The following is a 27,304-nucleotide window of genomic DNA, read 5'->3' as shown; positions in this document are numbered from 1 at the left end:
CTGCTTCTGTTTAGCGCTCAGTACATATGGAGTGGGACGACTGGTTGCCTGTCAGTATAATGTGACTGGGTTCGCTATCTTCGGCCACATGTTTTAGTTCGAAAGCCTCACAAAACATACAGAAATTTCACACTGCAACTGACTACGCGTCCTTAAATGACTGACATTTGGAGAATGCTACATATATATGAAAACCGTCCTGAATATTTTGAATGGACGAACGTATAGTCAGAAAGATTGGGGAATCCCGTTGAACGTTGATGGCACTGTCGAGGTTTGATGTGTTTACTTAAGACATTAGCGTGTTAATTGGCACGAGAAAATCTCGTGCTGTACACGCGGATACTATCGTATGCCTTGGGCGTATGACTATATAGATCAATTACAGACCATGTGTTTCCGTATAATGTCATCGTCGGACACATTAACGGATATGGTCACTTTTGGCCGTAAGTGGACGCAGGCTGACCAGTCTAAAGAAATTACTAATCAACCGACTATCCAGACAGGCACCATTTCGGAATTTTCCCATTATTAGTCCCTTTTATGTACTACTGTATGTTCTCTTTCACACGTTACTTGTGGAAAATAGTTTTGTTTAAGTTATATCTTTGCTATTTGCAATTTAGAATAAATTAACATCTATTTCATCTACAGGAAATGCATGAAAAGAGGTCGTAATTTATTATCCACCAAAAAAAGCGTTTGCGGGGGATATTAAATTGGGCTCCGTCCGTCCGAAATTATTTTCCCGGCTATAACTCCAAAACTGTTCCACGCAGCTCCTTGAAACTTTCTGTATACATCAGTGCCCTAGTTGTGCCTTTTGCTATTACAAACCTTTCATTTTTGGAATATTTTCCGCTACCAGTGAAACTTAGTCAAAAGTACCAAATTACTGTTTCCTTTTGTTTCCAGACTATAACTACAAAACCATTCAACGCAGCTCCAGAATATTTTCGGAATATATCAGACAAGTGCCCTAGTTGTGCCTTTTGCTATTGTGGACCTTCTATGTTAGGTGTTTTTTCAGTTACCATGGAAACTCAGTGAAAAATACCAAATTACAGTTTATTTTTGTTACCTGTTGTTTTTTTGAAATTTTACAATACTCGAATGCATTTAAAGTTATACTTGAACAATTGTTACTTTGAGCTAGATGTATTTGGTGCTTTATACCAATTGCGAAGCGCGGAGATTATGCTATGTTTCTTAAATGACATTGAAATTACATAATTTATTTAATAAAATTTCTACCAAATTAGATTGATGTAATAGAACTTCAATTGTTGAAGTAAACATAGTCATCATTTAAAATTGAGTTGTTTGTTTAATTTGTTGTTTCTTTATCTAATTATTAGTCGTATGGCTTAAAAGTACATGTATATAACATGCTGTTATTTGGCTTTAGTGAGATATTAATATGGAGAATTCTGCTGTTGTCCACTATCACAAGAAGATACTACAAAAAACATACAGTCTTGCAAAGCACACTATCACAATATAATGATACAAGAGTCTTCCAAACCAAATAGACCAAATTAGATGTTTAACAATGCTAAGGACAATGTTGGTATTTGGTTTGTAATGTAGATAAAGTTCTCTGAACAAATGAAACATCACACATAAGACTGTATCAGACCATTTATTTTTAAGATGATGATTTTGCTTGTTTAATGCAAGTTTTAAGTACAATTAGTATCCCGCAATAACACAAATTGTCTCATTATCATAACGAAAACAACAAATAGTTTGTCCAGATATTTTCGCGAAACTACTATCAGATGAATTTTGAATACAGTCCACCCACGTCTTATCAAAGTCTTCGAAACGGCTTCGTCAAGTGTCTTACAACATGTCATGTATTTAAATTCAGGCATGGAATCACCTACAAAACAAATGAAAATGTCTGTAAGACAAATACATTTTAGATAATTGAATATGATTTTAAAAATTTTGAAATTATTTTACGTGCTGTATTTGGCTAAGCTACATTGGAATAAAGATTTCGGTAAATGTATCATAACAAACGCCGAAGGTTGACATAACTCTGCTTTCTCTTTTCTTTAATGTTTATTTGTCTTAGATATATAATGAACAATGCATTGAGAAAGAGCCTGTCGACTGACAAACATGATTGTATTGGACCTCCATGGAATTATGTATCGTGCCCTGTGTAATTGCATGAGGTCTACGTGTATGTAAACCTTTCTTTTATTTAGCATGTAGATTGTAGACTGTTTTAGTGGACCAGACATGATTATTCCGAAGGGTGTGGAAGGGGACACTGACTCAAGTGGCTAGGAATATATCTATCTATTCGTACGAACGCCATGTAAAACACTCATATACACATGAATTTGCTTGTGCAAGCAAATACGGGCGTCTTAATGAGATATACCTATAACAGCGTGGTTCAATCTGTGTCAGGTCACAATATCGCGAGCATTGAGTGGCAATAGCGATACTAAATGGCATAAAAATATATAAAAAAAGTATAAAGGGAAACGGAGGATTCCCCTGTGTGGTCACCATGTCGCTAGAAAATCTTTCTTAAAAGTCTAAATTAACAAATAAGAGAATGTTTATTCTAAAAGCGAATTTGATTTTTTAAGTGAAAATACTTGAAGCCCCTATGCAGACAGAACAACTGTACTAGGTAGAGGAAAGCTCCAAACATGACAAAACTGACAATAACAACAAACTTGACCATTTGGAAGCAAACCATAATTTTGTTTATGGCACTAAGAGGGAAAGACTACTTTTATTCTGAAATGTTACAACTCTCGTAATTGACACTGCACCACCTTTGATCTTAGATTTGAACTTCATTAGGAAGCTCTTTTACACTGATATTAGTCCCTCTACGGACATTTCATCTGTGATATCGTGTTCCCACTCGAATCTAAAAGCACAGAAAACAGTAAGAAGACAACATGATGCGAATCACTGGTACTTTTGTGTGTGTTAGTCAGTGTTAAATCGTCACTTATCACACTATAGTCATGATGATTAAAGTGAAGTAAAAGTTACTATTTCAACTCCATTTTGTAGTGGAGGAAACAAATCAGGAATTGCAAAGTGGTGTTGACAGACCCTGTATTGTATTTTGTGAACCCATCCATGCTCTTTTTTCGAAAGAAGTCTTTTGTAATCTAATTGATACATGTGATTACTACTTGTTTTTGTCATATGGAGTGCAAGATATGTTTTGATATTCTGAAATTGATGAATATTCTGAAATCTATTAACCTCTAAAATAGTAATGCTTTGCTCTATTTAGACATTTACTACGAAAAAACCGACAACCGATTTTTTTTCAAAATATTAAATATAAACAAATGTAGCAATAAATCAATTCAATTTTGATGATGAAATAGCTAGCATCTTTACGTTATTTTGATGTTCTCCATTTGAAACTTATCCTCATTTCGTATACAAAATCGTAGCTAATAACATGAAACCTATGTCATCTTTAAACAATTAATTATTGAATATAATTCTATTCTTTCATTGTTTTAATTTGAAGAAATATTTACCATTGTCTTCATTTCCTCCTCGCTTGGGCATCTCCCGTTAACAACATTGTCAATAACTTTGCTCTCGATTCAGTATCGAGGTCTCCTTGTAAAGATTGCGATGTCCGCCCGTCTCTCTTTTTACCGCTACAACAAAAACAAATCACAATATATATTGTACTTACTCATTACAATTCCGTCTTTGTATACTACAAAGTTATCTCTCTTGTTGATAGGCTATGACGTCATTATTTATTGAAAATTACGTCGATTGCACTAAAAATATGACTTAACAATCAATACCTTCCCGTAAGGAAAATAACTCTGAAAAACCGTTGCTAAAGTATGAAGCGCTTTATATATCCATGGTTATTTTCGTTGGTTAAATTATTAAATATTCTATTCTGTTACTATAAAAGTAAAGTGTTAAATATCAGCTCATTTTCATTTAATGAATAGCCTGGTATTGTTCGATAGTACGCTGAACGTTAGACCGAGGCAATGTCATTTGTTGGTTTTCCTAGTAATGATCAGTTATCTACATTGGTATCACTGAGTATATATCAACTGAATATAAGTAAGGCTTTCGAGTAATAAGAGATTGACGAGAAATCATGCAATAACTGACTTACTGCATGTTTCTTAACCTCGAACAGAAAGACAGGTTGATTGAAAAATTCTAACCTTTCCATCCCCATACCCCACTCTCCCATTTTTATCTGTTTTGTTTTACCTGTATTAAGCTTGTGAGCACTTTTCAGTATTAGGGGTTCTTTGCTCAATGTTAATATTTCAGTTTGTTATTATTTATCGTAAGGAGCACAAGGAGTTTTGCCATGTGTAGAAATTAAAAAAAAATGATTCTGCGAAATGATGCATCAAAATATTTTTAGGGGATATGTACAGTACGAAACAATTGGTCCAGGATTATTGTCAAGCTCTGCGGTTCTGTTCAGCGATTGCAGGAAAAACAAGTAAATGAAAAAAGAAATTGTCGGAAACTTTAAATGTAAGTTAATTTTATTAAATATAAATTTTATCTGTGCTTTTTTGATAAGATACATATATATTAATACCGCGGCACCATTTGTTGATAAAGAGGTTCCTGAAGAGCTAAAACTTCCTTCGAATACGAAGTTGCTATTATATAATAATTAATTGAAATAATACGTTTTTTGATGTACATTTAAATAAATGTGATTTTCTTATTGCGTTGTATTTTTAAAAATCTAGTCAGCTTTGGTTAACTGGTCTATTAGAACAAGGAGATTAATTATTATCGCCCCTCTCTTACAGACGTAACGCGCGATGTTGGTGACACATTGCGTACACATAAATGAATTATCATAATGCATGTTTTACCGTTATCCAATATATACATGTACCAGTAATATAAGAATGATGCACTATTATAAATAACGAACATTCACAGGTCAAACTATGCATATAGGACTTAATTTCAATTTCCTAATCACTATGTTCACTTTTTTATTGAGGCTAACTGGAACTTACGGAGACGCGATGGCCGAGTGGTTAAGGTGTACCGACATACATGTAAATTCATCTCGTCGTCGTCGCGGATTTGACTATAAATGTTAAAGCACTTTTCCTATGGCCGATGTTAATAAATCTTCTTTCAATTTTAGTACAGATCGATTTCTAATCACGCTTTTTAAATGGCGTGCCCGAAGTTACTGTTATGAATCACAGGGGTCTGAGAATTAGTACAGTGTACTGTGTATTTCAATTTGGACATAACATAGTGCCCATATAATCTTTAGACGTTTTATGGATCTAAATAAATGTCTACATGTAGACTGTACTCGTATAATACACCACGAAGAGAATGAAATTTCCTGATTTCTTTATCAAGACTCCTACACATATAAATGTGTGTGTTGTCACTCTGGTGTGTCTAACTGTAACTAAATCTCAGATCCCTGTGTTATGCATTGGACGCTAAATATACTCTTTTCGTTCCCAGTCTTTTTCAAGAGTTTAACACATTTCTAGTTTTCAAATCCGGGTTCTCAAGTTTATCTTCTTCTCCAAGGCCACTTACATTCGGAAATTCAAAAATATTTTTTAAGTTAAATTCAATAAATGTTTAAGTGAGTATATTTTTTGTTGATTCACTGGCAAACGACACCCTCAGGTCGCACCAGATATGCAGTCACAAGGACATTTTCCAGCATGCATCACGCGCGTATCAATTTTGTATATAATCTAGATCTCTTTACAATTGAAATGATTGTGTATAGAAGAAACATTTACTTGTATGACAACGCATGTTTTCTACAAATCTAATAATCTGGCGTCAAATGTTAAGTAATTGTTTTTTTATGAAATCCAATTTTAGCTAGACCTAGATGTAATTTGACATGTTTCAAACTGACGTTACGTAACGCGTCGTCGTGACGTTTGGTCTTACGTCGTTTTATAAGTGGACAATTTACGGAATTTTTAATATACACAATTATTTTTTATTATTGATCGCACAGTCAAAATAAAAAAGTGTTAAACAATTCTCAGTTAGGACAAATTGCGAATATGATTTTATATCTATATTCAATATTTCCTAATTTGCTGATAAATGTCACTAAAATCGTTATATTTGCAAAAAGTAATAGAAAAATCACTTGGTGGACAATTTACGGAATTTTTAATTTTCTCTGTTTGGAGAAACTAAACGTGATTAAAATGTTTTTATGATTCGCTTTTCCGCCTTTATTACCCATTAATTCAAAGTGCATTAAAAACCGCTTTCAGTGATATTTAATACGATGCAGGATATGAAAAGAAAAAGAAAACCTCAACGCTTTAAGTAAAGGATGAGTGTATTTTGAGACGACGTCACCAATATCGCGCGCTGCGTCACAGCATTTGTTACCGTGGTTGACTGCACACATGTCCAGCCCTTTCATGGTCATGTAATAATCCTGATTGGCCATGAAAGGGCGTTATTTTGGACTCAAGAGTCAGCACATAATACCCTTTTATAGTCAATCAGGATTACCTGAGCATAAAAGGGATGGGCATGTGTGCAGTCGGCCATGGTAACAATTACCCACGTTGTGTTAATGATTAGGTCAATCAATAGACCAATTAACCATAGCTGACAATACTTTGAAAAAGACAATACATTGCGAAAATTACATTAATTTAAATGAACACCAAAATTCTTCGTTAATTATTTCTTTTTTCATTTACTTATATTCCTTCCTATCATTGAAAAGAGCTTGATACTGATACAATTATTTCATACTATACATAGCCCTTAAAGTATTTCGTGCAGCATTTATCAGAATCAAGTACGATGGGTAATGGCAAACTGATGTATTAACATTGAGCCAAGAACCTCTAGAACCTGCTTAGCTCCACTTATATAATCAGAATTGGGAAGAAAGACACTCATTTTTAGTATGTGGAATCTTAATCCTTATCTTCTTTTTAAAATACAGTAAAATCTTATGTTTGACTTTTACAGTCATTCTATGATTAAGGATCAATGGCAAATGGGAATGACCTTTCATCTATTTCTGTATATTTTATAAATTAAATAGTGAATAATTTACAATAATTTTCGTTGAACTATATTATTACGTTTATCCAGCGAAGACAGGATGAGAAAACAAATACATATAGGACAGTTTGGACAATGAAGTTCATCCACTGCAATGAGTGGGTGAGCAAGAAGCTAAGAGCGCGATTTGACATGTGGTCGCTATGTCATCGTAGATGATATCTGATATGAATCATACGATGTTGGTTCTTCATCAACGCCAAACCCATTTGTAATCCACATTTCATTCTATCGGGAAATCGTTCATTGATAATATCAACCTACACATCGGACAGGAGTCACTGCTTTAAGTTCGGGATATGTTGCTAATTAAACGGCTTGCTGATTGGAAAGATCGGTGGTAAGTCGGCAACTCGGACACGAGGTCATAAGGATAGAAACCGGAAATCCATTTGCATCACGGTCACATAGCACAACGCCTACTTCCGGTTGTAACGTGTAATTCTATCCATTTAACCAAACTTGGTATTGTTTATTTGTTTTGCAGAATGAATAAAGGTAGCTAGCGAATGTTTTGAATGTTTTAACGACAGTCACAAGACACAAATTACGGATAGATTATTTGGACCAAAGTATTCAATCACTGCATACATCCGGTTGAAGTCCGTGTTTACATCTATTACAAGAATTGTTTGTCATTATAATGCGGAGAGGAGGAGAGAATTTCAGTATTATTTTAACCTGAACAAAACAGCATAACCTCAGATTAATCCACGCATGCCTAAGTACCCGGAAATGTTAGCACGCCAATCGTGATGAATGACTGAGCATGTGTATGAGATAACAGGTAATGACAATGACAGATATATATAGTAGTACTGTAATTATAACAGGTTTGCAAGGTCAGGGTGATTGGATACCATCTTATTTTGGGAACTGAATGTAGGTACTACACGGAAACTTCCGTACGTTTTGTCAAGTTGAAATGATGACGTAAGGATTCTTGAAGTTAAACTTTGCAATTTGATAATGATAAGTTTGACCTGACGAAGGGATATTCCGGAGTGTGTTCAGAATATATCCGATGTGTTCTGTACAAAGTCCATGTAGAAAGTCTGGGACCTAACTGATTAATAATAAAATATATCGCACTTAAATACATGTACATACAATAAAGATATAAGAGTTATGCGTGGTAGTTGTCGCTTATTGCGATATTAATAAGCCGTGTCAGTGTCCTTGAGGCAATTAGGATGATTATGACATTAATCCTATTACGTTATAGATGGACAATATCATTTTTCATAAAAAGAATTGAAGGAAATTACCAGAGGGTATACACAATCATCACACAAGAGTTTTTATCTAACATATATACACGTAGAGTAAATCTTATCAAGAATGGTACCAAGCTTTAGGCATGTCAAATTATACATATAATATATATGATATATAAGCTGATAATTGATGTTCAAATTTACCAACTATTAACACAAGTTCAAATTTATCACAAACGTCTTTGTGATATAGGTAAAATCCGTGTATGAACATCTAAAATTAGGTTATAACAATCGAACCTGCTGATAAAGTGTTTTCTATCCTTTTAAAAACTTTTTTACGTCTCGCTGCGTTACGAAACCCAATGGCATTGACTCACACAAAAACATTTGGCCTCGAATAAAGAATTTGACTTGTGAGGAAGGCTGTAGTTTTTATATCTTGGTTGAGACACACCATAGACTATAAAAGTGCTAGTAAGTGCTCAGCGTAAATGGAGATGAGCGACTGGTGTACCCACTGACGGTAAAATATGTCTTATTAGAGTGTAATACGAAGGTGATTCCGTGAAAACTCTATAAACATGGAGGGTCTTGTGGACAACGAGATACAACACTAACATATCGAAGTGTCGATATACCGTTTTTCAAATGACATTAAATTTGGCGTCAGTTCAATATTGAGTTTTCAATACTGCAAAAGAATACAGCATTAATATACCGTAGCCTCCCAAAACATTTAACTCGTAATATGAGGTAAAGTCTTGTTATCTATTAAAACGTGTTACCATTATGCCTGCATATTGGATAAACATGCATATGGGGATTGGTAGGATGAGTACACTTCTATTAATTGATCGTTTACAGGTGTTGTAGGTTATAGAATAATTGGTTAGTACACAAACTCCAGACTCCAAATGATTTTTAATGGGTAAATGCTTTCGAATATACCTTACTTTGTTTTTCCATTTTGGAAACGAACGAAAGTCTTCCCGAGGCAAGACATGTCTTCCCATCAGGAAATTTAAAAGACGCGAATTCGAATTTCAATTTAATAATCGATATGACGAGATGATGGGATGTCCAATATATCTGCCAATGTCGTACGTGGGAAAATATTGACTCGGCGTGTCATTATATGTTTCTCTGCCTAGGGTCTGTATACAGCGCGATTCCTATTTGTCAAGTAACGGCCATTGTTGGCCTAACCTTCCCAACCGGAAACCGTGGGGTCTGGTGGAATTAACTGCACCAGCTTCCCTTATTATGTATCGCTTAACTCTTTTGGAACTAATAACGTTGAGGAACATGATCCCAAATATTTGTATTGTGATTGTATTTGAGAGAAATACCGAAGCTATATGGAAATTGGGTCGACGAAACAGCGACCCGAACTTCGCAAGAAGAAACATTCGTCTTCGGAATGTTATCAATATGCACTTAGAGAAAAGACTCTAACGAAAATGTAATACTTAATCGAGTTCGTTGATTATTATGTTGTTACTTAAAATACTGTCTGCCTTCAACTGAATGAAATTTATGATATAGGACCGTCGAGTTGGTGACCACCGACGCTTAAGTGTCACTGTCCTGTGGTTAGTATGAAGCATGGCCAAACGCTAGTATGAATCGCCGATATGTTATAATCCCTGTTTTAACAATGGACGGACACATGGAAGTCCGTTCACTTCCTCGCGTCATTGTAGACAAGGTACTTGAGACTAATGGCGACTTTTAATATAACGATTCATTTAATGGAAAAGCGACATCTATTACATTTAATATATAACTCGTGGAAAGCCCGTCAAGTCATGCCACATTACAATGAATATTTATATGCATAGTCTGATTTGATATATCTTGACATTTCGATGACAATTCATGCGACAGTGTGTCCTCACCCACACACTGCGAAACTACTCTCCGTAATTAAACTACATCCTTTGAACTTAAGCCAATGACCCATGTTGCTTCATTATCTAAAATTGAACAATTAACTGTTAATTTTCGCGCGGGATCTCCACACCAGTGGAGAATTAGGTACGTCATTATCACCATCGCCCGTAGAACAGTGTTACATCGCCATTACCATTAATTAAACGCTTCAATGTTCTAATCGCAAATCGCTCGATCAAAACAAAAAAACAAAAACCAACGATTTAAGTATTTCCGACGGTGGTGTGGACGATTGACCACGATGGGTCGCGAAGGGCAGTGACGGGATTAGTGTCGACCCTGATGAACCTGGATCATGCACCCGGCAGGTAGGATTATATTGGTGTGGTTGTGGGTGGGATAATCGCGAACATGAACAATGCTTATAAAATATCCGGGTAATAACAAAAATCTACAAAAAAGTACTTTTGATCACTGTAAACGGATCAAATCATGCATAATATTGCGAGTTTAAATAAAATATGAACTTTATCAAAGGAAGCGTAATAGAGGCTTAATGTGAAGTTTCTCTATCGCAAGGAAACACCATTGATGTACCCCACTCTCCAACAACACATCGCCATATGTATAAGACATATATACAAAGCTATTAGACAGTCACAAAATATCATAATTTTCTATAAAAGGATGTTCACAGGTCAAACCTAAATGAAGACCTTGTGGGTGGCTTACCTTTGGACTATGTCTATAAGGCCGCATCCTATTAACGCGCATCCCCTTGCTCTCGACCTCTCTAAGGCCAATCGTGCCCAGTATTCTGCTGTTTTTACATCACCTGCTTGCCGTCTTAATCTTAAAAAGACAAACAACGGAAACACTAAATTTATAATATACACGAGCATAATATGCAATATTTATTCAGTTTGACAATTGTTTACCCTGGCTGTTAATATGACGTTAATTAATTACGCAAACAAACAAACATTCAGAGCTGAAAATCTTCTTTAATTTAGATATTTAAGACCACTATTAGTACTGGAGATACCACCGTTAAATATCTCCATTTTGATGATATCACGAGATATTGACAGTCTAGACGAATAAATCTAGTTCAGGGACCATTGGATACCATTAATTCTGGAGGATGTTAATATATTTCTAGTCTCCATTCAATGTGTAATCTTCCATAAAAGATTAAACTAAAACATATCACTCCTTCTTTGGAAATCAATGTATCTTTTATTATACCTTCTTCCGTTTTCCCCATGTTACTTCCGTTTTGTACGCATGTCTACTAATGACTAGTGAATTATGCATAATTCAATCCATATAAACACATCTCTAAAACGAAAGTAGTCGTGATATATACATAGAATAAAACCAATAACCAAACTAAATCCTGTTTAAGATTCGTGGATGATTTAAATCACGATTTTATCTCTGTCCCGTCAGCTATGGTACAAACCTGTCTATATAAAGGAACACTTAGGAGTTTGCGCCTAATCAGGCGGAAACTAATCATTAAATCTTATGTTTCCCATTTGCAAAAGCCAGCCCAACACAAATTGATAATTTTGAAATTCTATAGTATTCATGTCTATGTTTATGTGTGGTAGACCCCAGAACCAATGATTTCCCAAAGACGACAGTGTTTGACATTGTCCAGGTTAATGGTCATTCATCATCCATTTATCACTAATGTTGAAGGTCATTTTACACATTTGTGAAAGAAGTACCATTTTTAGGTGTGTGTGTTGGGGAGGGGATTGAATTCCTCACTAAAATTAACCAAAATGTTTATAAAAACTTGCAATGTTAACACATTTTACATCTACATATATTGCGCAACTCACATATTAAACATTTGACACTCATATACACCGAATATACAACCAGCAGGCACCGAAACATTCACCTCTGTAGGAAATCTTTGCCCAAAGTGAAATTCCAGTAATCTATTTTTGGTATGATTCTGTGGTCTCTATAATATTAAAGATGTTGTTTGTTTCATTATTTTAATGTCCTTTTAACAGCTAGGGTTATGTAAGGACGGCCTCCAATGTATGCAGTGTGTAGTGTGTGTGAATGCGAAGTGTGTGTTTTGGGAGACTGCGGTATGTTCGTGTTGTGTCTCGCAAAACTAATGTTGTTTACAGTAGTTCATCGCTGACAAAAAGCATTTTTTTCTATATCAGCAGGAACAGGCGAATTAGTATTTCCTTCAGTTACAAAACTTATTTACTTTACACTATTACATTTTATGTGCAGTTTTCTCCGACCCATCCATCCTTTACTCGTCTGTTACGGAGATCATTTCCCATTTAGCGAATATTTATCATTTCTAGTTTTATTTTGGTAATACGCTCTAAAACATATCCATGAGACGTATTTTTTATGTAAATATCATTAACCTACGTGAAAGCAAACAATCCAATCGGCGGGCATTCCGACCCGACCCCCAGGGCCAATCGGCTTGTCTTACATACAGATTGATCCTATTTTACGGCATGGATCAATGAAGTTGGCTTTATGACATTGTAGCTACACGTGTATGTCCATTAATGAAAGTGTTAATGAGGGTCTGTTAGCGAAGGGCTCCTGAGACCGGTTATCTCCGACATTACACTGCTAGGAAACCACTTCCGCTATAAGTATATTATATTTTGCCATGTGGTACATCATTGAATCGAAGATGTTATGGTATTGGAATGTGTGTCATCAATGTAATATTGAAGAGTTAGACCATATGTCTTGTTCCGATTTGATAATGTATTATACCTCTTACGGGTTTGTTAAACTGGGATTCAGTTTGATGATGACGAGTTGAATAAATCAAAGCGATATTGTATAACATGATATTCATTGTGAACATTCATTTAAAAACATCAAACTTTGGTTTACACGTAAATGGAATCGCTATGCAATTGACGAATAGATCTCACAACGAAATTCTTTGAAAGCTCTAAACCACGAAATCTTACGTTAAACGGTAAAACGTTGTTTCATTTCATGTGAACATATCTAATATATATCTTATAAATTACATTCACACTTTATGTTCATATTAAATCATCTGTATCTCGATGTCGTTTGGCTCCTGTTGGCCGATACATCATCTAATGGCCGTTTCTTCAGATGCGATATTAACCCCGATTGTTTGTTTTATTAATCAACGTCTTATTAACGGCCAAACCAGGGTCATGTAAGATAGACGACCCATGTATGTGCAGTGCAGCGTGTATGTAGCGTGCGGTGTGTGTTTTGGGGGACTGCGGTATATTCGTGTTGTGTATTGTATTGCCATCTCCAAAAACACACACCCGTACTTCATACACGCAACACACCGCATACATGGGAGGCCTTATTTAACTACCCGACTGTTAATAGAACGTCAATTTTAATCAAACAAGCAAGCAAACAAACAAAATGATAGTGTTATATCACTGAATCAGCGGCGAACAGCACGCGAGGTTACTAGACTGAGTCCAAATACCTTTCGGGAGACCGGTAACCTGATCAATTAGAAACTACAATAGAATGGAAAACATACTAGAATGCGAGATGGGCAGTTGATCGACCAGTTTACATGTGGATACTGTGAGTTATCATCCATAGGAAGTAATATAACCCACCGCATTTGGTGTCTAGATGTATTACTTCCTAGAGTTAATAATTGTTTGATTACATTTGATTAAATGTATTGCGGTCTGTAGCATGTGTGAATAGCGAGATGCGTGTTTTGGGAGACTGCGGTATGTTCGTGCTGTATCTTGTATAGTGGAATTAGGGTTAATAACTCACCGTAACCATCCATAATTGACAGCATTCGAATTTGGATAATACATCCATCTATGTGAAATATAAAGATCCATTTAGACCTCAGATTCGCAGCGAAAGTAGTAGGCGCCACACATGCTTTATTTTAATTATTACATTGTATCACTAATCATTTAAAGTTATACATGAAGGCAGTTTTGGATTTTAGCACTTTAACTGTAAATGGAAATACTGTTCATTGCTGTTCACTATACGCAAATACTAGTCGAGATTGTTCTAATACTTTTTACACTAACATGTCCTTGATGTTGTTTTATACGTGGCAATCTTCCTTCCTGTTTTCTTTCTTTGCAGTGATATACTTATATTGCCTGGATGCTGTTTGTAATCGCCAGAAGAACTAGATTGGCAATAAAACACCCTTAATTAGGCGCACTTGATTTGACCCCGTTTTTAGTGGTCTCAAGATGGGAATCTGCGAATAGCTATATAATATAAACAACCAGGGTTCTTTGGTTCTGGAATTGTTTCAGAGGGCTATAAATATAGAGGAAGATACCAGAGTTTCCTTATCTTAAATTCACAAAATTGTTCATTTAAAGAATGCTGCTGTTGGCGACATTTCGAAATATTTAACAATTAATTTTAGTCGATAAGTTTCATACATAGCTAGAATCGAATCAACACTGTACTTCAATGATCTATTGCAAGTTGCATACTTTCTTTTTTAAAATTATCAAACGAAGCTTCGATGGGCATACAATTACGATTTAATAAGGGCTTATAATATCACTAGTTTTGTTATGTATGCAAGCATGCTGGTCAAAGTTGATGTTTTCTGTATTACGAAATTTTGAAAAAAATAAAAGTTAAGGGGATTACCATACATATATATATATATATTTCATAATAGTCATGTTTTGGAAACGAGGTCAACAGGATTTAAATTGATTGATCTAATAACGCATAGAAATGAATTCCTTAGTTTTATTTGATAAATATCTTCAAAATATTTCTTTATTCAATTAGCATTGTCAATGGTCATGCCTGAAGGAAATGCGTCTCAGATCTGCAGAATGTTTGAGGTTTCAAGCCATGTTGCATTCTAATTATTTCGAATACAGAATTTAAATGTGATATGTTTCGATCCACCTGTTTAATCTGACACATTCGTTTTGTATTGACATATACGTGAATGTCAACACATGGAGTTTTGGCCTTTAAAACATTTTTATAACCAACATACGCGTTAAAGTAGGGTATGTTTTAGTATTCAGGATAAGGGTTAAAGGGTTGTAATCAGACATGTGTGCCGACATATCTATCCCTATATTTTATTTAAATTGCGAATAAGTAATTAAATAAGAATACAAATAGATAAGCAATATGCTTCCATTTACTGAAATAAAGGAGCAGCATACAGAGCGATAAAATTGTTTAACGTATGACGTATAAAAAAGCTGTTGGAAGTTACATCCAGTACAATTCTAATCAAAGCACACAATATATATTCACTGCAAATAGATATTAATGAAGTTCAACAACATCTTCCCTCTTCTCTTTTCATTCCATGTTAATATACAATCATTCATTAGTCCTTTTCATCTCAAGTACTTCACTATATCGTTTTATACCAATCATCAGGTAATAATACTAAATGTCGGTATTTATAAACATAATTGAAATGTTCTGTTCAAACAGCGTCGATTTTTATGTTAAGTAGATAAGCCGAAAACTGTACTATAAGTGTGAGAGGGTACAGCAACGAGGCCCGTTAGCATTAGGGCCGAGGGCTGTATCCTCTCACACATTTAGTACAGCTGAGGCTTATCTCTAACTTAAAACACAGTTCCTTTTGTGATAATAAAACCCAACTATACAAAGCATTCATCACTTATAAACCAGGTTGGTAACATATGCTGAAAATAACAACAATGTACATTCATCCATATCATTCTATTCATAACATGTCATAGCAGTAAGAGGTAAAGCATGCACATTGTCACTAACGTGTTTATGAGTGCAGTCAACCATACTAATGCATTTATCACATATAAAATATCAGCCCTAAAAGAATATTACCATCGGAAAACAGTACAGGATGCATTTAAAAAAGTTAATTTTCAAACAGCTTGAAATTCTGAATACTGTCAATATTGTCTATGAATTATATGTGTATGTTGTTCAAGATACACACATGTATTTCTTATAAAAGTGTTTTAAAACTCTTCTGGAATTGTTTATGCCATGACACGTTGAGCTGTGCTCAGGGTCTCCCTATAACTGGTTTATAAGTGACTGTCCAAAAATGATCACATATAAACCGGGCAGAGATCCAAAATCGTAATATAAACCGGCTACAGTCACTTATAGACCGGTTATGGATACATCTTGTAAATTCCATGAAATATAACACAAAAAGACAAAAGGATTTACGCTAACTGTGTTTTAAATCTTGTTACACTCAAGGCGTTAATATCTATTAGCTGATAAAAATAGTATAAATTGAAAATCGAATTAATGTGTTTGGAATCAGACATATACAATCCTGTGAAATAAGTCCCCCAGTTTTATTTAAAAAGAACAAACCCTATTATATATGTCCTTCCATAAATAGGCCGTGGCAAACTGGTCTCGCGACTTAACATTTCTCGCACTGCTTTCATGAACTTGACATAAAGAGGAATTGTTCTGTACTGACCTTTTTGTCTTTACACATCACAATAATCCTAGCCACACCGATACATCGTCGATTAAAGCTGGCAATGCAAGTTAAAAAGTATACATTTGAGATTAACAAGAGGCCCATGGGCCTTAACGGTCATCTGACTCATTGCACAAAACAACAAAGTCACAGTATAAAGTATTGGTTAACAATTAATATAAACAATACAAGGAACTCCTTAGTTGAATATGTAAGTTTCTGAAATAGGTAAATATCATTCGTTGAACAAACTTGGTAGCCCTTCATCCATATATGGTTGTAACCCATTTACGGATTTTAAAGCCAAATTTCAGCAAAGCTTCCATTTTGGACATCCGCCATACTATCCCCATGGGTCTTAGCTCGGTCCTTTATAAAATATGATTGTCCTCACCTAAAGTTCCCCTTCAGAATCAATTAAAACCCCTATAGACCAATTTTCCTTGAGATCGGAGACTGAAACCTGAAAACAGGAAGTGGGCCAGCGGCCATCTTGGAAAACCAAAGTCTTAATGAAAATGTTTGCATGTTGTTCGGCATTAATTTAAACCCCTATAGACCAATTTTCATTGAGATTGGAGACCGAAATCTGAAAACAGGAAGTGGGCCAGCTAACATTAAGAAAATTTGCCCTTTTGGGGCCCAACACCTCAGCCCCTAGGGGTCGGACCAGACTCATATATATAAAATACGATTGTCCTTCCCCAATGATGTTTCACACCAAATATGGATGAAATCCATCCAAGGATGAAGGACTAGTAGGATTTTAAAGCTTAAATTAAGAAAATTTCCCCTTTTTAGGCCCCGTCCCTCTGCCCCTAGGGGTCGGACCAGGCTCATTTATATAAAATATGAATGTTCTTCCCAATGATGTTTCACACCAAATATGGATGAAATCCATCCAAGGATGAAAGAGGAGTAGGATTTTAAAGCTTAAATTAAGAAAATTTGCCCTTTTGGGGCCCCACCCCTCAGCCCCTAGGGGTCGGACAAGGCTCATTTATATAAAATATGATTGTCCATCCCCAATGATGTTTCACACCAAATATGGATGAAATCCATCCAAGGATGAAGGAGGAGTAGGATTTTAAAGCTAAAATTAAGAAAATTTGCCCTTTTGGGGCCCCACCCCTCAGCCCCAAGGGGTCGGACCAGGCTCATTTATATAAAATATGATTGTCCTTCCCCAATGATGTTTCACACCAAATATGGATGTAATCCGCTCAAGGGTTAAGGAGGAGTAGGCTTTTGTATAAATAGTCTTACGCACGACGCACGGCGCACGGCGCACGGCGCACGACGACGACGACGAAACACGATGACAATAGGTCATCCTGACCTTCGGTCAGATGACCTAAAAATAATAATTAAGTCGTTTTTTTCAATAAATGTTTTTTCAAAATTCGTTTCTAAGGACTGGCAGTCGTCATTTTGATTTAACTCTGCTTGGATACAACACCGGGTACCGACCCTTAATCAAGCGCGTGAACCATACACACGTACAATCAGTCGAACACCTGACCGGCTCTAGAACTACTGTACTATATACCCATATTTAAGAACAAAATGGTTTGTACGTTCAATTTTTTCTCAAATAAAAGTTTTAAGAACCATATATATAGCTATTCCGTTGAATAAAAAGTAATGAATAAATTCATACATTCTTTCCACGTGCGAGATAACGTGAACAAACTCGGAAATACTTATAGCAGATAACATTGTCAAACTAAAACAAAAAAACTACTGCAATTACCTGACGAGGTTTCATTGAAGTAATATTGTCAGCTAAATCCCAAAATATGTCAAATACGAGCTAATTAAACTCTTCAATATGCATTAGATATTACACGCACATGTACACGTGTGTGCCTTCGGTAGTTTATATATGGAAGCGTCACTTGTTCGGGACAGGTGGTCACGTGCACGTGGCCAGTCGAGTACATCGGGTACGATAGTATACGTAGAGATATGTGGACGGATTATTATTAAGATTTCTATTCATTTGTGTAGAAAGTTCAATTTGTGAAACATCTAAATGACAGCCTAGAGAGTTGACATATTTGCTTGCTAAAACAAGCCCTACAAATATTTACAGGTATGGGGTCTGTTTATGTATTAGTAGGTGATACACAGTTTGTTTGTTTGATTATTTTAATGTCCTATCAACATCCAGGGTGTTGCAAGGACGACCCCATGTATGCAGTGTGTGTGAAGTGTGAGAGGTGCATGCTTTTGGAGACTGCGGTATGTTCGTGTTGTGTCTTCTTGTATAGTGGAACCGTTGCCCTTTAATAGTGCTATATCACTGAAGCATGCCGCCGAAGACACCAAGCAACACACTCCACCCGCTCACATTAGACTGACTGCGGGCGAACCAGTCGTCCCACTGTATGCCATGCGCTAAGCAGGAGCATAAACTAACAAACAAAAAACTTTGGTGTGTCTCGGCCTGGGGACAGAACCCAGAGCCTTCCTCGGGGCGAACGCTTAACTCAAGGCCAAAAGTGAGGCGGTGCCAAGGGAGGCATAAGGAAAGATAAACTTAGTTAGAAAAGATAAGATCCTAAGTTTAGTCGCCTTTAACGATCATGCAATAGGGGCAGCAGATACATTTCTAACGCCCTACCTTCAGGGCCAGTAGACAACTGCTAAGTGTATATTTACATGAATGAGCGCACGTGTGTCGATTCACGTGATTTATTTAGGGGTCGGTAGTTGTATTGTATGCAAGCAAGAGTTCAAACAAAATGGCGACTGGCCGTCCTTAGAAATACAAGGGGCTGTGTCAGAAACGAATTTTGAAAAAAAACAACTCATTATTTTTTAAATCTCAAATGTATATTTTTTTAACTTGCATTGTCAGCTTTAACGTCACAAATTTCTTTTCGTTGGCACTGGTTATACAGTTACACAAACTAAAGACTATTTCTCGTTTCTGTTACATTGCATATTAGAAGCATTGTTTTTCAAAGAAAAAGTAACGCTATTTTTGTATGAAAAAACAAAAATAACACAGCTATAGAAATGGCGTCCAAATATATACATAAAAACATTAATTACCGGTTTCCAATTTCACAAAGAACACCAATCTTCATTTAATGCTCTAAAGTGTTATTTTATGTGATTGACTCTGTTTATTGGAGTCCGATTTACCACTATAGTTATACAAGAACGTTTTGTATTAAAATAAAACATAATGTCGTATGAATAATAAAAAAATGCTTCCTGTAACAGGTGATTGTCCTGCTTAGATCTCCGCGTGGAGTTGGAACCTGATTCAAATATGATGATCCGGGGTAATGACAATGGTTTATTCTCATAATGAAACAGAATAGTACAAAGACCTGCATATAACATTATATAGATTTGCTTGAGAATCATAAACATCTCCGCTATAGGCAATACGAAGACCGTATTGAGAAAGTCCTAATATGTAGTTGCTGTAACCTAAATCGTGACTTCAAGTACACAAACCAACAGCATGGTAGTCACTGACTTGTTTATTCCGATATCAATTTGATATGTTTGATACAGTTTGCTACGGTTATCACTTTATATTAACTTACCAAATTGAACAAGGTAGATCTAGCAAATTGGTATTTTTTTGTTATATTTAGATATATACTTCTTTCTTCTGATTAACAGATGATGCTTATATTTAAACAAATAATGGAATATATCAAAGGCTTCCCATGGTTGATTTTATGTACATTTCAAAATGAACATTAGCAACATAATAAAATGGGTTCATTCTAATATTTCTTTTGTGTACCAATTAGCCTAACGTTTATAATCACCTTTTATGTTCTTTAAAAATCAGTTATAGCGAAAGTGTAATATACACATGTTTGTTTGTTTGTTTGTTTGATTAATAAACGTCCTACTAATATGTTTGTACGATATATGTTAATCTGAGGATATTAAATACCTTTCTCTATTTCTACAATTCGCGTGATGTATTCATACAAGCATACCAGCATTTAACCACTGCAGTATATATTTTTCTTTGATTACTATAATAAGTGGTATCAATGGTAAGAAAATAGATTTTCACTAAATTCTTATACTTGAACAAATTAAATATGATCAATGATGTCAAAAAACTAGCTGTAAGATGTATAACTAATTACAAAAATTATTAATATACGAAATGAAAGTCCAAATATATGATACAAAATATTACATACACCACGTGGTAATTGACAAACTTCTGTATTCCAGTTTAGTGTATATTCCTTTCCGTTATATTGAGTGTAGACGTTTGGAAAAGAAAATTAACAAAATTGTGTAAAACTAAAGTTAATATATATATATATATTTTAAAATATTTACATGGAATAAAAAAATGATCACTAATCGTTAATCTACTTACCTTTTAAGTTTTCCTTCCACTGATCGTCCATAGGCTATACACCCAAATACAGCGCACACCAGTAGTACTTTGGCGACAACCTTAGTATAAGTCATATTTAAAAAGTGTCTTTTAATAATAGCCAACGAAATAGGCGACGGGACTTCTCTTTCAGGAGCCTGCTACTACAACGTGAGAAGCGATGAGTCCTTGGACGTGTCGGTCCACAGGTTGTGGTATTTTTACAAACCTACAGCTCAGTTGCCTTTACTTAAATACCGATAATTCGAACAGTCCGATCAACGTCACTCACAAGCAGTAGCGGATTAACTGAGCTTGACCAATAATATAGGATGGTCGTCAACGGAGGAGGGGGGCTGACGGGCACTTGTTACTTAGGACAAAACATGTAATATTCAATTAATGAAATGAAATTTCATCCGGACTACAAGTAAGATCAATTCTAGGATGAGGCGACGACTCCAAGCTCGGCGCGCGTTTCCTTCCTGTCTATTGATAAGTCGAAGTGTTCCGTCAAGTTAACATCTCGGGTACAGCTGGACTTCACCACTTCGCGCATGCCCAGCGCCATATAATAGCCCCCATTAACAGTAATTAATGTAGGGTGGTATCAAGTGATAACAAATCTGAATAACCACACGAGAATCCTTGGAAATCGTCATTATTCAACACTCATGAATATTCACTGATTTGATATGATACAGATTGAGTATCGAATCTCGTTCATCTTACTGGACAAACTTCGTCAGAATTTGGATCATGATTACTGGGATCGGTGACCAAAAATAAAGATAAACAAATGACCATAATTAGTACATAACAATCTCAAAATCTTGGTCGGTGATTTTCGTCAGTAGTTGCTATCCCACGCATCATGTCATATCAAGCAGGGCATGTTGACTTTCACTTTCGATGTGATGACATTGTTTTATAAGATAGAAAATATCAATATTGAAATTATTAGTAGGATTTAACTTTACATTCCATATTAAATATTAAAATTATAGTTAAGTTTAGTTTTTAGATGCTAAGCAACAAATTCTCTATCATGATATCCCGAAATGTTGTTATATTTTTAGTCAGTAAACATTTATGGGAATTAGTTTAAGAGACAATGTACGGAATAATAATAGAAATTTGTAGTGTGTTATGTCCAATTGAGTGCATCCGAGGTAACATCTCGTTTTTAATTTGATTGGTTAAAACGAGATCGCTGTCGAATGAAGCTTGATATTGTCTATAGTTTTTTTAGTAAGAAATAAGTTTAAGATGCTACAGCGCTGACGAATGATATTTTCTAGTTTTCTTGAGTTACAAACGTTACTTAATTTACAACTTTATCACCATTGAAAAGTTTGAGCTGCTGATTTTCTTTCAATACAGAAATTTCAATAATAATTAGTTGCTTACTGAAAACACTCTATGGCATTATGTCCTGTATGGAATGAAGTGCTGACGGCGCCTGTATCAAAAGTAAAACAAATTATTTTATATGTATGTTTTATTAATTTCAAACATATATACAGTTTAAACATAATTTATTGTTCAGATAATGAGTATCGTTTATGCTGTATCGGAGGTGGAGCATCTTTAAAATAATCATTGAATGTTAACAATATACAAGAGACCCAAGGGCCTTAACGGTCATCTGACTACCTGGCAACAGTCGTATAAGAAATTAATTAGATATGGTGTCATGGTGGCCATCTTCGATTTTGGATCGACCCGAGATGCAACAACATATTTTGGAGAATTTATCTGGATCATTTCGAGCTCGTTTTAGCCAAATCGTACTGGTAGAGGTTGAGAGGAAGTTCAAAATTTGTTTTCAAGATGGCGACAGTGGATGCCATCTTGGATTTTGACCCGATTTCAGCCAAATCGCACCCGTAAAACTTGAAGTTTAAAATGTGAAAAGTTTATGAATGGCGCATGAGGACGGACGAAACATGAATAACCCTTCGGTCCAAAAGATCTGAATTTGTCGTGTATTAACATATATTTTTGATGTATAGGATTGACGGGTCTCTAGGAAATTGGACATGGTCGATGGGAGATCCATCAACCCCATACGTTAACATTTGCTTAATTGAATAACTCCCTATTATATTTTCCCCCGAAACCTCGGTCAGTTGTGTATGAATCATGTGCGTTCAAGCTAGAAGCTAGTGCAGACCCGCAGTCGGGTATTTATACCCAGCTAATAGGAAGCGGGATGGGCGGAGATTTTGTCCTCGATCACGGCATTAGTTGCATGGTAGCGCAAAAAATGGGTGGAGCCAGTTTCCAATTATGCCATTATGACATTTGGATATTTTCAAAGATGCTTGAAAAAAAATAATCTTATAATGTTTTCATTCGCATCCTGTGTAATTACTCAGCAATAAAATTTATTTTGTTCTAAAACTTCAAGTAAAATATTTTTTAATTATTTTTAAATAAGACTTAATGGAATGAAGGAACTTTGTAAAATTACCTTATTTGCTACCTTATTTTATTATACGATTTTAATGTGGTGTCTGGCTTAGAAAATGCGGATTACAAACAAATCGAATATCAGAATTACAGTTTGAAAAGGAAAAAAAAACCGAATTCATATACACAAATGTAAAACAAAACATCAGATTTTATACTTGACAATTATCAAAATTACCTACCATAAACTGCGCCTAATTGCTATCTTAAAATTGTGAGTATGGCTATTAAACTAGCGGGACACGGGTAATGATTGTGAAACAAATACCGCAGCATCCAAAAAATACAGACATTCAAACACAACACATATGATACAAGGGAGGTCCAAGTTAAGTTGTTAAAAAATAAAGCATATTCAACTAACACCAAATAACCTTTATACATTGCAAATAATGTAGTACATGTTCATTAGTAATGTACCCATTTAGCATACCATGAAAGGCTTAATTTCTTTATGGCTGGTAATTGGACGTTAATTAATCAAACCAATAAATAGTCCATTTAAATAGTCGTAAGGGAGTGGAACGATTGGCTTGCTCCATCTCATTTTCTTTATTTGATTAAACTAACTAAATTTCTATTAAAGATACTCCACCGCTAACAATTGGCATTGTTTCGCTATCAAAAACAGGAACAGACGAATTAGTATTTTTCTTCAGATACAAAAGTTACTTACTTTACACTATTACCACCTCTGAAAAAATTTGAGCTTTTAATTTTACTCCACGACAAAAAATTGAAAACAATTAATTGCATCCCGAAAAAATTCGATGGCACTATGTCCTATATAAATTGAAGTATTGATTGTGCATGCACCAAAAGCAAATGAATTACTTCATATTATTTTTTTGTGTTAATTACACATATATACACACGATTAAACACCAATTATTGTTAATTGTGTATGAAGTGTGTGGTGCGTGATTTTGGAAACTGCAGTATATTCGTGTTGTGTCTTCTTGTATAGTGGAACTTTTGCTCTGTTAATAGTGCTATATCACTGAAAGATGCCACCAAAACCTCCAAGCAACACACCCCACCCGGTCACATACTGACAACGGGAATAGTAGTCGTCCCACATCGGTATGAATAAAGCTCTGAATAATCAATGTTTTCTGAAGCTTTGCTGAAGGAAGAATATCGATTGTTGATATTATTTACTTTTAACTCTACACGCATTCCCCCAAGTAAATAATACTGAGATATATTATATGCATACATTTTTGACAAATCAAATGTCGACTACAAACAATGTCAACATCCTTCATTATATCTAATTACCATGACGAAGGACAAGTGTAGCACTAAGAACAATAAAAATAACAATAAGAAATGAAAATATATGATACAATTTGTATTGTTTCTCTTCCTGTTTAATGTTTGACGACTAATTCCAATAAACATGCCTACTTTACATCCCTTAATTATCTAGGCAAAACTTCCCATTGTTCATTGTTCAATAGTTATGACTTATTAAGTTCTTGAATTAGAAACAGGAATAGAACACAGACGGTGATTGCGGTAAACAGACACATAAAGTAAATGATAATTGTGTGATAAATAAAATATAATTAATGATTCTATAACGGTATGCTGAAATGTCTGTTAAAGATGCTTCACCGCTGACAAATGGTATTTTTTCGCTATCAAAAACAGAAGCAAACGATTTAGTATTTATCTTCAGTTACAAAAGTTACTTACTTTACACCATTACCACCAATGAAAAGTTTGAGCATCTTATTTAACTTCAAGATAAAAAAAATTAAAATAAGTAATTGCATCCCGAAAAAATTCCGTTATACGATGCTGTTTATGGAGTGAAGTACTGATAGCGCATGCACCAAAAGCAAAATAAATTATTTTATGTTATTTTCTGTGTTAATTAGACATTTATCACTGACATTTTATCCATGAGTATTTGATGTACATGAAATGGATAACGATACACTGTGGTTGACTGTTTTGCTTTGAAGTTTGGCGTTACTCTCTCTCTCATCTGTAAAGGGAGTATCTGGAGGTGTGATTGGTATTTTTTTCTCTTTAATGCCTCCATTTCACTATGAAATAGTCAAAGGGTGGATATAAAGTCAGTGATAGTAATCCCTGGAGTATCGAGGATGAAAATGCCCCTGTGTAGCGCTCAGAATGACGACTGGTTTGCCCGTCATCAGTGTAATGTAACCGGGTATGTTATTCGGTAACATTTGTGTAATGTTACAGTGAGATAACAAGACTACCACATACTTTAAAATAGACGTTAAACTTACCAGCCAATCAAGTACCATTTACTCTATTTAGATAAGGGTTGACATATGGTGTACTGACAAAATTTTAAATTTGGGTTTTATATTTTGATGTATCTTGTATAAATTTATGTGGGTCCTGGCGAAGGGATGCATTCAAGCATCTTCTTTGTAGGTGATAACTCACAAGTCTTTTTATTTTTCAGGAATATGTAGAGCAAAACTTTATCGATTTAAAAGATGGTAAATGTTTGGTCAGCGTGTTCTTGGACACATAATACCTAACAAAGAAGCAGTATAGTAAGACTTTGAGCAACTAGTCATTTAGACACTAAATCATTTCAATAGTGAAAAAGTATCCCGATATCGGGCTATATAGCTAGAAATTATGTTCCTAAATATTACTAGTTGATACCAGCAATCAAATGTTTGAACTATAAAAAACGTCGATTTCACAAGGAAGTCGACATCTATATAAGAACTAAAACAAGAACATTTTTTCATAACGTGTTTTAAACGTTACGTGTATATTGCTCTTTTTACCTGGATCTTAGAATTATCACCCACGCTGACCAATAAAGTGAAGATATATAGATAATCGATCCGCCACCCTCAGGTCGCTGCAGTATGATATTATGAAGAGAAGTCATTACCATATTATATTATATATTATACTGTTGTATACATGTCTGCCTGTAGTCGGTTTACCTGAATTGATACCGGAATGTGTCTTCGTATGTCATATAAACAACCTCATCATAGACATGTAGTTTTTGATACATACTTTATGATCCAATAGGAAATTCCGAGATTCCAGCTAAGATAAGAGCTTTTACACTACTTCCTGTCTATTAAGAGGAGGCTGTAGATACTAGATATCCCGATAATGACTGAGCCTCCTGTGAATATTAGCCGGGATGTACAGGGTACTGGCGTTGTATTCTCATGGAAAAAAAGTATTTTGTATAAATAACATTTGTTCATAGTTTAATGTTTATTATAGTGCTTATTAAATTTGAACTCATCAGACAAACCGTCAAGGGATAGTGTAAATCAACGTGTTTTTGGGTGCGATTTAAGTTTGAAATCGCGAAATAAATCAACAAGTATTTGAAACGTTGAAACAGGTATTACACAATGTCAGAACTAACGCAATTAAATTGACGAGAATCTGTGGCTCATTCCGAATTCCGAAATTTAGTCGGCACAAAAACATGCCGAAAACAGGAAACCAACCTGTTTAACAAAGATATCGTATTAATGCATTGTTTTAAGTGCACATGGTTTTGTAGAACGTACAAGGCATTTTATTACAAATATGAAAAACAATAAGCCTATTATGAATATTAAAATCAATTGCGGATTGAAACACTATGCTTTGTAAAAAGGATTGATACCTCTCCAAAAATGACAAGTGGCCTATATTTGGCCTCGTGATGACTGATTACTTAAATGATATCTGTTTGCCTGCTTCGCTTAATTTGAATATCTCTATATGTGTTTGGGTCTTTTGTACTTT

The 27,304-nt window shown here is 35.0% G+C and overlaps 1 protein-coding gene across 1 annotated transcript; it reads right to left on the bottom strand.

Annotated features, from left to right (window-relative positions):
* Positions 1–1,629: 1,629 nt before the first annotated feature.
* On the bottom strand, positions 1,630–21,296 carry LOC138328797 (uncharacterized). The gene is made up of 4 exons (XM_069275534.1): positions 21,068–21,296; positions 10,947–11,066; positions 3,540–3,665; positions 1,630–1,888 (listed from the first exon to the last, which is right to left on the bottom strand). Exons 1-3 carry the CDS (start codon positions 21,160–21,162, stop codon positions 3,548–3,550), a joined length of 333 nt encoding a protein of 110 aa, XP_069131635.1. The 5' UTR covers positions 21,163–21,296; the 3' UTR covers positions 1,630–1,888; positions 3,540–3,547.
* Positions 21,297–27,304: the final 6,008 nt, after the last annotated feature.

This window comes from Argopecten irradians, chromosome 8, assembly GCF_041381155.1.
Source record: "Argopecten irradians isolate NY chromosome 8, Ai_NY, whole genome shotgun sequence".
Classification (NCBI taxonomy): Eukaryota; Metazoa; Mollusca; class Bivalvia; order Pectinida; family Pectinidae; genus Argopecten; species Argopecten irradians.
This window is presented reverse-complemented; position numbering and strand designations above follow the sequence as displayed.

Excerpts from the sequence above, each read along its gene's own strand:
- LOC138328797 (XM_069275534.1), bottom strand. The coding sequence starts at position 21,162 with ATGACTTATACTAAGGTTGTCGCCAAAGTACTACTGGTGTGCGCTGTA. Across the intron at positions 11,067-21,067 it reads GTGGAAGGAAAACTTAAAAG|ATTAAGACGGCAAGCAGGTG; the intron begins GTAAGTAGATTA and ends TGTCTTTTTAAG. Across the intron at positions 3,666-10,946 it reads CTTATAGACATAGTCCAAAG|CGGTAAAAAGAGAGACGGGC; the intron begins GTAAGCCACCCA and ends TTTTTGTTGTAG.